The sequence below is a fragment of the Bufo gargarizans genome, chromosome 7 (assembly GCF_014858855.1).
Source record: "Bufo gargarizans isolate SCDJY-AF-19 chromosome 7, ASM1485885v1, whole genome shotgun sequence".
Classification (NCBI taxonomy): domain Eukaryota; kingdom Metazoa; phylum Chordata; class Amphibia; order Anura; family Bufonidae; genus Bufo; species Bufo gargarizans.
The window spans coordinates 38,923,603-38,935,718 of NC_058086.1; the positions used below are offsets into that span (position 1 = coordinate 38,923,603).

The 12,116-nt window shown below is 43.5% G+C and overlaps 1 protein-coding gene across 2 annotated transcripts in view; it reads right to left on the reverse strand.

The window, feature by feature from the left end:
• Positions 1–12,116, reverse strand: part of AK5 (adenylate kinase 5) — a 194,635-nt gene that overhangs the window by 52,916 nt on the left and 129,603 nt on the right. For both annotated transcript variants that reach the window (XM_044300470.1, XM_044300471.1), the window contains exon 10: positions 57–92. In XM_044300470.1, coding sequence (XP_044156405.1) covers positions 57–92 — 36 coding nt within the window. The remainder of the gene's footprint in view (positions 1–56; positions 93–12,116) is intronic.

The window sequence follows — 12,116 nt, forward strand, 5'->3', positions numbered from 1 at the left end:
AGAACTATATTGACTGCTACATTTATATAACATTTCATGAAAACACTTTTACCCACCTAACATCAGTATGACTTTTGTCTTCTTTAGTTCTTCTGTTAAAAAAAAATGAAAATACATTACTAAAATGGATTTTCCATGTTAGTAAACCAGTAGACCAGTTAGTAGACCAGACTCACACACAGCAAATTTGCAGACGGTTTAATTTTTTAAACAGAGATAAAAATGATATAATCAGATTAGACTGGCTCGCCAAAGGACAAAAATGGCCTCCTACAATAATGGACCACTGAAGGTCCAATAGAAGACAACCCCATTTCCTGTTTTTAAAACAATACCTTGCTGCTAAAGACCATTTTTAAGGTTATTAGACTGTATATCATGTAAAAGTAGTATATCTTCGTTTATTGGGTTATATCATGATAATATTACAACAGTGTTTGTCTTGTGATGTGTGATGTCATAACATAACACAGACTTGGGTGTCACTGCTACCTCTGCACCCACCTATGGCTACATGCCTCGTCCTTGACTATTATCGCTGGATGATGTCACAATAGAGTTTGCAATGTGATGATGGCAAAATATTGCCTTAATTGTTAGTCTGTATTCTATTATAATTATGTAACAATAGCGCTTGTCTTAATTGTTAGGCTGTGGTCTATTGCAATTACGTCACAATATTGTCTGTCTTAATTCTTACGCTGTTTTCCATTGTAATGATGTCACAATATTGTCTGTCTCAATTCTTACGCTGTTTTCCATTGTAATGATGTCACAATATTGTCTGTCTTAAGCCTGTATTGGACAGGCAGATCAGCGAGCGATTCCCTCCCGACAATCGTTTGCTAGCTAGCGGAGGAGACCGCTGCTATTACATACAGCTATTTCCTCCGCAGTATGGTAAGGAGCAATCGCTAGTGTAATACAGCCTTTAGGCTGTGTTCTATTGAATTGATGTCACAATATTGTCTGTCTTAAAGGGAGTCTGTCACCACATTTTAGCATGTTAGACCGTTAAAATAGGGTTATGTGATCCAGCCAGAACATAAAAACGGTACCTTTGTGGTAGAAAACTGACTTTTCAATTTGCAGAAAACGAACTTATAAGATTATCTTCTGAGCCCTCTCAAGTGCCCAGGGCGGTCTCTCAATCCTCGGAGCCCAGGCAGGCACCTCCTAAACGGCTGATAACTCCGCCCTCCGTGCGCCTCTGCCCGCCCGTTTACTCCCCTCCCCTGTCCCTTTCCACTGCGGCTGTGCGTTACAAATCGTAGCGGGCGCATGCGCAATGCGATGCCAGCTCCTGGCAGGGCATCGCAATACCTATTGCGCATGCGCCGGCTAATCCTGCAGATTTAGCGCTGTTTAGCCGGCGCATGCGCAATAGGCAGGGCTCAGAAGATAATCTTATAAGTTCGTTTTCTGCAAATTGAAAAGTCAGTTTTCTACCACAAAGGTACCGTTTTTATGTTCTGGCTGGATCACATAACCCTATTTTAACGGTCTAACATGCTAAAATGTGGTGACAGACTCCCTTTAATTCTTAAGGTGCATTTCCACGCGCCGAGGAGAAGCCAATTGTCAGGAAGGACGCGTTCTCTCCCGGCAAACGCTTGCTCACTAGCGGAGGAGACCGCTGCTATTACATGCAGTGATCTCCTCCGCAATATCTCACAATATTGTTTGTCTTAATTCTTAGGCTGTGTTCTATTGTAATGATGTCACAATATGGTTTGTATAAATTCTTAGGCTGTGTTCTATTGTAATGATAGTAATATATAAAAAGAAATCCGCAGCACTCTTCAGGTGATGGTGAATAAAGTGGATTTATTCCATACAACAGCAATTCCTTGCTGTTGTATGGAATAAATCCACTTTATTCACCATCACCTGAAGAGTGCTGCGGATTTCTTTTTATATATTACTATTTTGACTGTGGATCATCGGCCAGGATCCCGATCTGCTGGCACCAACATTACCGGGATATAAGGTACAATATATGGACTTTCCAAATTGGCTTTTTCTTTGGATATAGTAGTGCTGCCGGACCCACTTTACTATTGTAATGATGTCACAATATGGTTTGTATAAATTCTTAGGCTGTGTTCTATTGTAATGATGTCACAATATGGTTTGTATAAATTCTTAGGCTGTGTTCTATTGTAATGATGTCACAATATGGTTTGTATAAATTCGTAGGCTGTGTTCTATTGTAATGATGTCACATTCGTGCTTGTCTTAATTCGTAGGCTGTGTTCTATTGTAATTATGCCACAATATTGTTTGTCTTTACCCAAGGCTTTGTTTTATCATGATGATGTCAAAATAGCTTGTGTCAGAAACATTTTCTCTTGGGAGCCCAAGGTACCTCAGTCCAACACTGGTATAAAGTGTTAATTTATAACTCTCTTCCATTTTAATCTGGTTACAGTTAAGGGGAGAATAATAGAAAACAAGCATTCTCTTTATTCCCTTTTGAAATATTCAGTGAAAATTGAACAAATCGCCAACACCAGTTTTCCCACACACACTTATCAGTTCGCTTGATTATAAAGTATTACAGTAAGACCTAGATAATCTGGCAGCATAGGCAAGACCTTGGCAGATGAATTTTAGTATTAATAAATGTAAAGTAATCACATGGCTGCATATACACTACATGGAATAAAACGGGGGACAAGGGAACAAGAGAAGGACTTGGGTACAGGCACAGACTGGCCATAGACCCTACAGGGAAACTTCCCGGTGGGCCAATGCCCAGCGGTGGGGGGGACATCAGAGCCTTCCTCATGGCCGCCAGCAAGGTAATTTATGACCTGACGCTCCCCTCCTGACTCCTAAATTCAACTGTATTGCCATCCTGAGGCAACTGGAGTACCAAGGCAGTTGGCGCTGGCCATCACAAAGTGGCACTTTTTGGGAAGGTATTTTGTCCTGCTGGGGCAGTATTTCTCTTATGCACTGTGGTATTTGGCTCTGTTGCGGTGGTATAATGTGCTGCAATATGGTATTGCTACTTGTGTTGGCTTCTGTCAATTTGGACCTGACTACCAAATTTCTAGTTTTTTTTCCCCCAGGGCCACTTTAGGTTCCCAGTCCTCCCCTGCTTGAGTATTCTGGTTACAAGTAAACCGCCTAGCTACTATAGTATAATATTTAATTAATGGCCGATATATACAACACATACAGTATAATTCTTATTTTTTTTACTATTAATATACCATACATAAAAACACCAATATCTATATATCATTCTTAAAAAATATATATATAAAAAAAAAGAGCAAAACATAACAAAAATGTAATTGCATATGTGATCACTACCATAAAATAGTGTACAGTCACGGTCCCTCTGTCTATTCCTAGTGCGGAGCTCACACTGTTTTAAGACAATTAATATTCCATAGCGAAATTAAAGGAGGAAACGAGACTTCTTGTTATTGTAATCTTCCTCAATGTAACGTTCTAAGTTGTTATACACAGTCTTTTTATTGCCACTTCGTATTATAGTTCCATATATAATGTACTTGCTGTGTACCCAAGTCGGATATGATGTATTATCTATCTGCTTACCAGAATCCCGATGTGTTGGTTTGGTATTGCTGATAGCAGTTAATACATACGTGGTTTTCTCATATGCGGCTGTTTATCTTCCAGACCGCTGGTTCCCACGATCAGTCCCAGTGCCAGTGCCGGGGACGGGGGCTAATTGTCAGAACCAGCGGTCTGGAAGATAAAAGAAGATAAACAGCCGCATATGAGAAAACCAAGTACAGTGAGGAACAGAAGTATTTGAACACCCTGCGACTTTGCAAGTTCTCCCACTTAGAAATCACGGAGGGGCCTGAAATTCACGTTGTAGGTGCATTCCCATCTGAGAGACAGAATAAAAAAGATAAAAATTCAGGAAATCACATTGTATGATTTTTAAAGAATGTATTTGTCTTGCACGGCTGAACATAAGTGTTTGAACACCTGAGAAAATCAGTGCAATGTTTGGTACAGAAGCCTTTGTTTGCAATTGCAGAGGTTAAACGTCTCCTGTAGTTCTTGACCAGGTTTGCACACACTGCAGCAGGGGTTTTGGCCGACTCCTCCACACAGATCTCCTCTAGATCTGTCAGGTTTCGGGCTGTCACTGAGCAACACAGAGTTTCAGCTCCCTCCAAAGATGTTTTATTGGATTTAGGTCTGGAGACTGGCTAGGCCACTCCAGAACCTTGATATGCTTCTTACGGAGCCACTCCTTGGTTATCCTGGCTGTGTGCTTCGAGTTGTTGTCATGTTGAAAGACCCAGCCACGACCCATGTTCAATGCTCTGACTGAGGGAAGGAGGTTGTTGCTCAAAATCTCACAGTAAATGGCCCCATTCATCCTCTCCTTAATACAGTGCAGTCGTCCTGTCCCCTTCGCAGAAAAGTACCCCCAAAGCATGATGTTACCCCCCCATGCTTCACAGTAGGATGGTGTTCTTTGGATGCAACTCATCCTTCTTTTTCCTCCAAACACGAGTGAACTTTAAACCAAAAAGTTCTACTTTGGTCTCATCTGACCACATGACTTTCTCCCCGGCCTCCTCTGAATCATCCAGATGGTCATTGGCAAACTTCAGACGGCCTGGACATGTGATGACTTGAGCAGGGGAACCTTTCGTGCAATTCAAGATTTGAAACCATGACGGCATAATGTTCTACCGACAGTGACCTTTGAAGCTGTGGTCCCAGCTCTCTTCATGTCATTGACCAGCTCCTCCCTTGTAGTTCTGGGCTGATTCCTCACCTTTCTTATCATCAGTGATACCCCACGAGCAATTGCTCCAACAGATGATCTATTTTCACCAAGCTGCTTGGCAATTGCCCCGTAGCCATTTCCATCCTTGTGGAGGTCCACAATGTTGTCTCTGGTGTCTTTTGACAGCTCTTTGGTCTTACCCATGGTAGTAGTTGGCGTCTGACTGACTGTGGGGTGGACAGGTTCCCTTTAAAGAGCTCAGACAGGTGCTACTAAGTTACATTATTGAGTGGAGTAGAGGTGGACTTTTTAAAGGCACAGTAACAGATCTTTGAGAGCCAGAATTCTTGCTGTTTCTCAGGTGTTCAAATACTTATGTTCAGCCGTGCAAGACAAATACATTCTTTATAAATCATACAATGTGATTTCCTGATTGTGGGAATGCACCTACAATGTGAATTTCAGACCCCTCCATGATTTCTAAGTGGGAGAACTCGCAGGGTGTTCAAATACTTCTGTTCCTCACTGTATTAACTGCTATCAGCAATACCAAACCAACACATCGGGATTCTGGTAAGCAGATGGATAATACATCATATCCGACTTGGGTACACAGCAAGTACGTAATATATGGAACTATAATACGAAGTGGCAATAAAAAGACTGTATTATAACAACTTGAGGAAGATTACAATAACAAAAAGTCTTGTTTGCTCCTTTAATATCGCTATGGAATATTAAATGTCTTTAAACAGTGCGTGAGCTCCACACTAGGAATAGACAGAGGGACCGTGACTGTACACTACAGGGTGGGCCATTTATATGGATACACCTTAATAAAATGGGAATGGTTGGTGATATTAACTTCCTGTTTGTGGCACATTAGCATATGTGAGGGGGAAACTTTTCAAGATGCGTGGTGACCATGGCGGCCATTTTGAAGTCGGCCATTTTGAATCCAACTTTAGTTTTTTTCAATAGGAAGAGGGTCATGTGACACATCAAATTTCACAAGAAAAACAATGATGTGCTTGGTTTTAACGTAGCTTTATTCTTTCATATGCTGTGAAGATACGAGATGTGCAGCACCTGAAACTACGGATACTGGAAGCCTGTGCTAGCATTTCTCCTGCGGTGTTGCTATCAGTGTGTGAAGAGTGGGAGAAGAGGGTTGCATTGACAATCCAACACAATGGGCAGCACATTGAACACATTTTATAAGTAGTCAGAAACTTGTAAATAACTCATGAAAGAATAAAGTTACGTTAAAACCAAACACCATTGTTTTTCTTGTGAAATTTCCAATAAGTTTGATGTGTCACATGACCCTCTTCCTATTGAAAAAACTAAAGTTGGATTCAAAATGGCCGCCATGGTCACCACCCATCTTGAAAAGTTTCCCCCCTCACATATACTAATGTGCCACAAACAGGAGGTTAATATCACCAACCATTCCCATTTTATTAAGGTGTATCCATATAAATTGGCCCACCCTGTATTTTATGGTAGCGATTAAATCTGTTGGTAGACCGCAGCTAGAATATGGGATTCAGTTCCGTGCTCCGCATTCTATGAAGGATATCGGAGAGCTGGCGAGGGTTTAAACACGGGCAACTACACTAAGTTGGATGGAAATTCTCTCTTATAATGAGAGGTTAGAAAATTGGACTTTTCAAGCTTGTTCAAAAAATTGATCTTGATGGCCCTGTGTCTTTTTTCAACCTATGTAATTTTGATCAAGCAGCGTACAATTTTTGTGAAACATAATGTACTGAAGACTAATTATTCCCATCTAAAGGGGACATAGCTCAAAAATTGACCCAAGCGTCTAGATTGTGCTGTTTGCTGCAATCAATTGCACTCAACCTGTACAACTAAAGCAAATAATAAATGAGTATATTATATATTGTTATAGTGATTGAAAATGTACATTTTATCACAGGGATTTTTTATGCTGTTGTGATATGTTTAATTACACCCTGTTTATCTATAGGTATCTCACATACTTGACTCATAGCTGTAAAGGATTAGTAAAACGGGGCTGCTTCCTGCCAGAAACCGCACCACACCGCTCCTTGGCGTCTGGTATAGCAAATCAGTTCTATTGAGGTAAAGGAGGCTGAGCTGCAGTAACACTCTCGACCTATAAATATGTGTGGTGCTGGGTTTTTTGGGAGAAAAACTCCTTAATATAAACTTAAAGGGAATCTTTCATGCGCATAATTATAGTTTGGATTACATTTTAGTATACACTGTACTTTAGACAATAAAAAATGCGTTAGATTATTATTTTTTTTTAATGGGGAATTTTTTATTTATTTATAAAACCTTCCCTGGGGGGCGGCCATATCGGAGACACACACTTCCTGTCTGTATTTTATGTGTAAACAGCACAGCAAGATGACTATTATAGCCTTCAGTAAGAGATAGCATTCAGCCCCTTCCAGAGACAGTGGGTAGTGAATACAGAGCCTTAGCTATGTACTGTATATAGTGTTACTGTCCTGTCATATCTTGGTGTCCAGCAGTATAACATAGCTGACATTAACTCACATACCCTCTTATATTGAGATGTCTCTGCTCATTCTGCAGCAGTCTATACAGTAAAGCTGCCAAGTGAGATACAGACCTCCACAGTGCCCACCCCTTTAACAGTGACCTCCACAGTGCCTGTGTCATGCCCCACTCTGACGATGTGCGGAGGTCAGCCAGGATAGCAGCACGAGTTTAGTGGTTGCTTTGGAGCCGTGCTGGATCCGCCTCTCATCAGGTGCACTGGGTGGGGTCATTAGTTTAAATAGCACACTGCCCAGTGCCCTGAGCGGATTATACTGTTCATTTTGGTCTGGGAAGCTTGGAGGGAAGGTTGGTTGTCAGTTCCTGCTCTCAGAGATAAGTGTCATTTCTAGTTCAGTTGTTTGTGTCTTCTATTCCATCCAGGTTCTGTGCGAGCAGACTGCTCCTATCTCCCCACTTCACCATCTCAGGCAGTTCAGGGTTTTGTCAGCCCAGGCTGGAGGACACATCACACCTACATTCAAGGTCTGCTGTGGGCTGAGCAGTGCAGGGAAAGAGGTCAGGGAGAAGCTAGGAGGTGACCCTTCCCCTGTCTCTCGTCCAGAGCCTGGTTGGTGTGTTATCTTTTGTACAGAGTGCACGTCCGTTGTGACATTATAATCCGCCATACTGTGACGGCCATTGCTCAGCGCTTTTGTGGTGGCGTCAATTGATGCACTGGTTGACCGCATGCAGGGTTTATCCCTAGAGGTTGCGGATCTGCGTAGTTCGGTCACACAGTGTCAGAGGGTGCTTGCAGCAGGTACAGGTCAAATTGTTGGGGAGCCTAAAGTCGCTCTTCCTGAGAAATTTACAGGGGGTACTGATGATTTTTTCCGCTTCAAAGAGTCATGTAAATTGTACTTTCGATTGTGCCCATTTTCTTCAGGTAATGAAGATCAGAGGGTGGGTATCATCATGTCTTTGCTTAAAGGGGACGCGCAATCCTGGGCTTTTTCTCTGCCGCCCGGTTCTCTGGCCCTCAGGTCGGTGGAGGAATTTTTTAAAGCCCTGGGATTGATTTACGATGACCCAGATCGAGTTTCGATGGCAGAATCAAAATTACGTAACTTACTACAGGGTAAACATACTGTAACGGACCGTTTCAGCAGACAAGGGGTTAAGATCCGTTTAGGCGATATGCCACTTTCTGAGAGACAGGCACAGCTACTGCAGAACACCAACCTCCCGAACTGGATACAATCTAGCACTCCAAACTGGAACCTCGCGAATAGCTGCCGGCAGACGAACAGGAAAAGCGTACAGTCAGCTTACACTCCTGGCAATCAGTCTCTAACAGCATATAGGGAATCCCCCCAATAACGAGACAAGGCTCCGTGTTGAGGGTCAAGCAGTGCTCTGATGTGCTGGCACACCCAGCCTGGTTTTTATTACAGTTTTGCAAATACAGAACAGATACAACACATCCCCACAATGCATCATGGTTTCCTCCTCTCTGTCCCAGAGACAACCGAAGGCAATCCAATTATCTCTCAGGACAAAGGGAGATCACCAATACACATGTGGAGACAACAGGACAGACATCACCATTTAAACACACAATGGCACACCCCCACAGCAAACACAGACATTTAACATATCCCCAGATAGCTCAAGTCTGAGTGCATATCATTAGGTGAATGGCACTCAGAATACAGGAATACAATAATATTAGCTATCTGGGTGCCCTCACATAACATACAATTTAACCGAACGCATAATAACATAAAATACAATTCTACAGACAGATTTAAGCTGTGCGGCCGGTTTGTCTTCTCCTTTAAAGTTACTATGGGCCATAATCCTGAGGCAAGAGGCTTTTAAACAGCCCTCTCCAAAACCCAGTGGCGAGGTTGGTTTCGCCACACATACTGCTGAGGTTTACTGCACAGAGTTTAGGAGGTGGGCTATGGAGTCAGGGTGGAACGACCCCGCGTTACGTAGTCAGTTTTGTCAGGGGTTATCTGAAAGGTTGAAAGATGCCCTGGCTTTTCATGAATACCCAGATACTTTGGAGAATGCAATGTCTTTGGCTATACGTTTGGATAGACGTATCAGAGAGAGGTGTAAGGGTCCCTCTGTGCAGGGGATTCCTCCCGCGTGCGGTTTTGTTTCACCAGCTGCCCAGGGTGATATTGCTTGTTACTCTGGGGTAGGGGAGGAACCCATTAGGTCAGATATCTGCCCATTCTGATAGTAGAGACTTTCGAAAAGTGCACAATCTATGTTTCTATTGTGGGAAGAAGGGTAATTTTATTTTTTCTTGTCCTTATGTTAAACCACAGGTGGAAGAGAAAAAGAAAAAAGAAAAAAAAACCTCCCCTCACACTTGGTAGTATGAATGGTGTGGTGGAGCAGACGGGTATGCAAGCTCCCTGCAGTTCCCGTTTTCTCCTTTCAGCTATGGTGGCGCCACAATCAAGGAAACATGTTTGTTGATGTTTTCCTTGATTGTGGTGATGGGGTTAATTTAATTGACTTTCTTTTTCTTCAGAGCCTGGGTCTAAGTACTTGCACGTTAGAGAACGAGATTCGTGTTTTTGCAATTGATTCTTCCCCTCTTTCTCAAAGGAGCCTTACTCACATTGTTCATGGTATTCATTTAAGGGTGGGTGATTCACATGCTGAGATTATTTCTTGTTTTCTCATGAAGGATTTGTCAGCTTCAATAGTGTTGGGGTTGCCATGGTTGTCTAGACATAACCCAATTATAGACTGGCAAGCAAGACAAATCATTGGTTGGTGCAAGTTTTGTTCGGATAATTGTCTTGTCACATCTATCGCTGAAGTGTCCATTACAGCCTTGCCTCAATATCTCTCTGATTTTTCGGATGTCTTTTTGGAGGGTGGGGCTCAGGAATTGCCCCCTCATCGAGACTATGATTGTCCAGTGAATCTCATTCCGTGAACTAAGTTGCCTAAGTCTCGGCTTTACAACCTCTCTAAAGCCGAGAGAGAGGTCATGCGAAAGTATGTCGCCGAGAGTTTGGCAAAGGGTCATATCAGACCATCTAAGTCTCCAGTGGCAGTAGGTTTGTTCTTCGTGAAGAAGAAAGATGGATCACTGAGACCGTGTTTGGATTTCCGGGAGTTGAACCGTATTACAGTCCGGGATCCATATCCCCTGCCTTTGACCTCTGATCTTTTTGATCAGATTGTTGGAGCCAAGGTGTTCTCCAAGTTGGATTTGAGAGGAGCCTACAATTTGATCAGGATCAAGGAGGGGGATGAGTGGAAAACGGCCTTCAATACGCACGAGGGTCATTTTGAGAACCTGCTAATGCCTTTTGGGTTGACGAATGCGCCAGCGGTATTTCAGCGATTTGTCAATGATATTTTTCATCACTTGGTGGGGAGGTTTGTAGTAGTTTACCTAGATGACATCTTAATTTATTCTCCTGCTCTGAAGACCCATCAGGATCATGTGAGACAGGTTTTGACGATCCTTCGGGAGAATAAGTTATATGCTAAACTGGAGAAATGTTTGTTTGCGGTGCAAGAGCTTCCGTTCTTGGGATACATGCTTTCAGATTCCGGTTTTCGTATGGGCCCCGAAAAGGTCCGGGCAGTTCTGGAGTGGGACCGACCGGAGAATCAGAAAGCTTTGATGCGGTTATTGGGGTTTACGAATTATTATAGAAAATGTATTTTGAATTATTCCACCCTAGTCAAACCCCTTACTGATATGACCAAGAAGGGCGCTGATGTCTCTGTCTGGTCGGATGAGGCATTGCAGGCCTTTTCGGCTATTAAGGAGCGTTTTGCGTCTGCTCCCATTCTGGTGCAGCCGGATGTATCTCAGCCATTCGTGGTGGAGGTTGATGCATCAGAGGTGGGGGTTGGGGCGGTGCTTTCGCAGGGTTCTTCTCCTGGCAAGTGGGTCCCGTGTGCCTTCTTCTCCAGAAAGCTCTGATGTTGGAGATAGGGAGTTGTTGGCTATCAAGTTGGCCTTTGAGGAATGGCGTCACTGGTTAGAGGGGGCGTCTCACCCCGTTACGGTGTATACAGACCATAAGAATTTGGCCTACCTGCAATCTGCCAAGCGTCTGAACCCTAGACAGGCCAGATGGTCATTGTTTTTTTACCAGGTTCAATCTCGTGGTTATCTTTCGCCCAGGGGTTAAGAACGTCAAGGCAGATGCCTTGTCTCGCAGATTCCCTGGGGGAGGTGATTCAGAAGATCCAGCGCCGATTTTGGCGGATGGGGTGGTGGTCTCCTCTCTGTACCCTGAATTGGAGATGGAGGTATTGGGAGCTCAGGAGGGGGCTCCTGGTTCGTGTCCCCCAGGGAGGTTGTTTGTTCCTGAGGGCCTACGATACAAGGTGTTCAAGGAACATCACGATACTGTTCTCGCTGGACATCCTGGTGGTAAGTCCACCTGTGATCTGGTGTCCCGGAGGTTCTGGTGGCCAGGGTTACGTAAGAGTATTGAGAATTACGTGACAGCTTGTGAAACCTGCGCTCGGTCAAAGGTTGCTCATACTCGACCGCCTGGTCCACTTCTTCCATTGTCTATTCCACCTCGTCCTTGGATGCATTTGTCCATGGACTTTATTACGGACCTGCCGAGTTCCTCCGGGAGAACAGTGATTTTGGTGGTAGTCGACCGTTTCAGTAAAATGGCTCACTTTATACCACTAACGAGTCTGCCTAACGCTAAGACTCTTGCGCAGATCTTTGTGGATAATATTGTGAAATTGCACGGTATTCCTTCGGATGTGGTCTCTGATAGGGGCACGCAGTTTGTCTCCAGGTTTTGGAGGGTGTTCTGCTCTCGGCTTGGCATTCAACTTTCTTTCTCGTCGGCTTTTCATCCACAGTCGAATG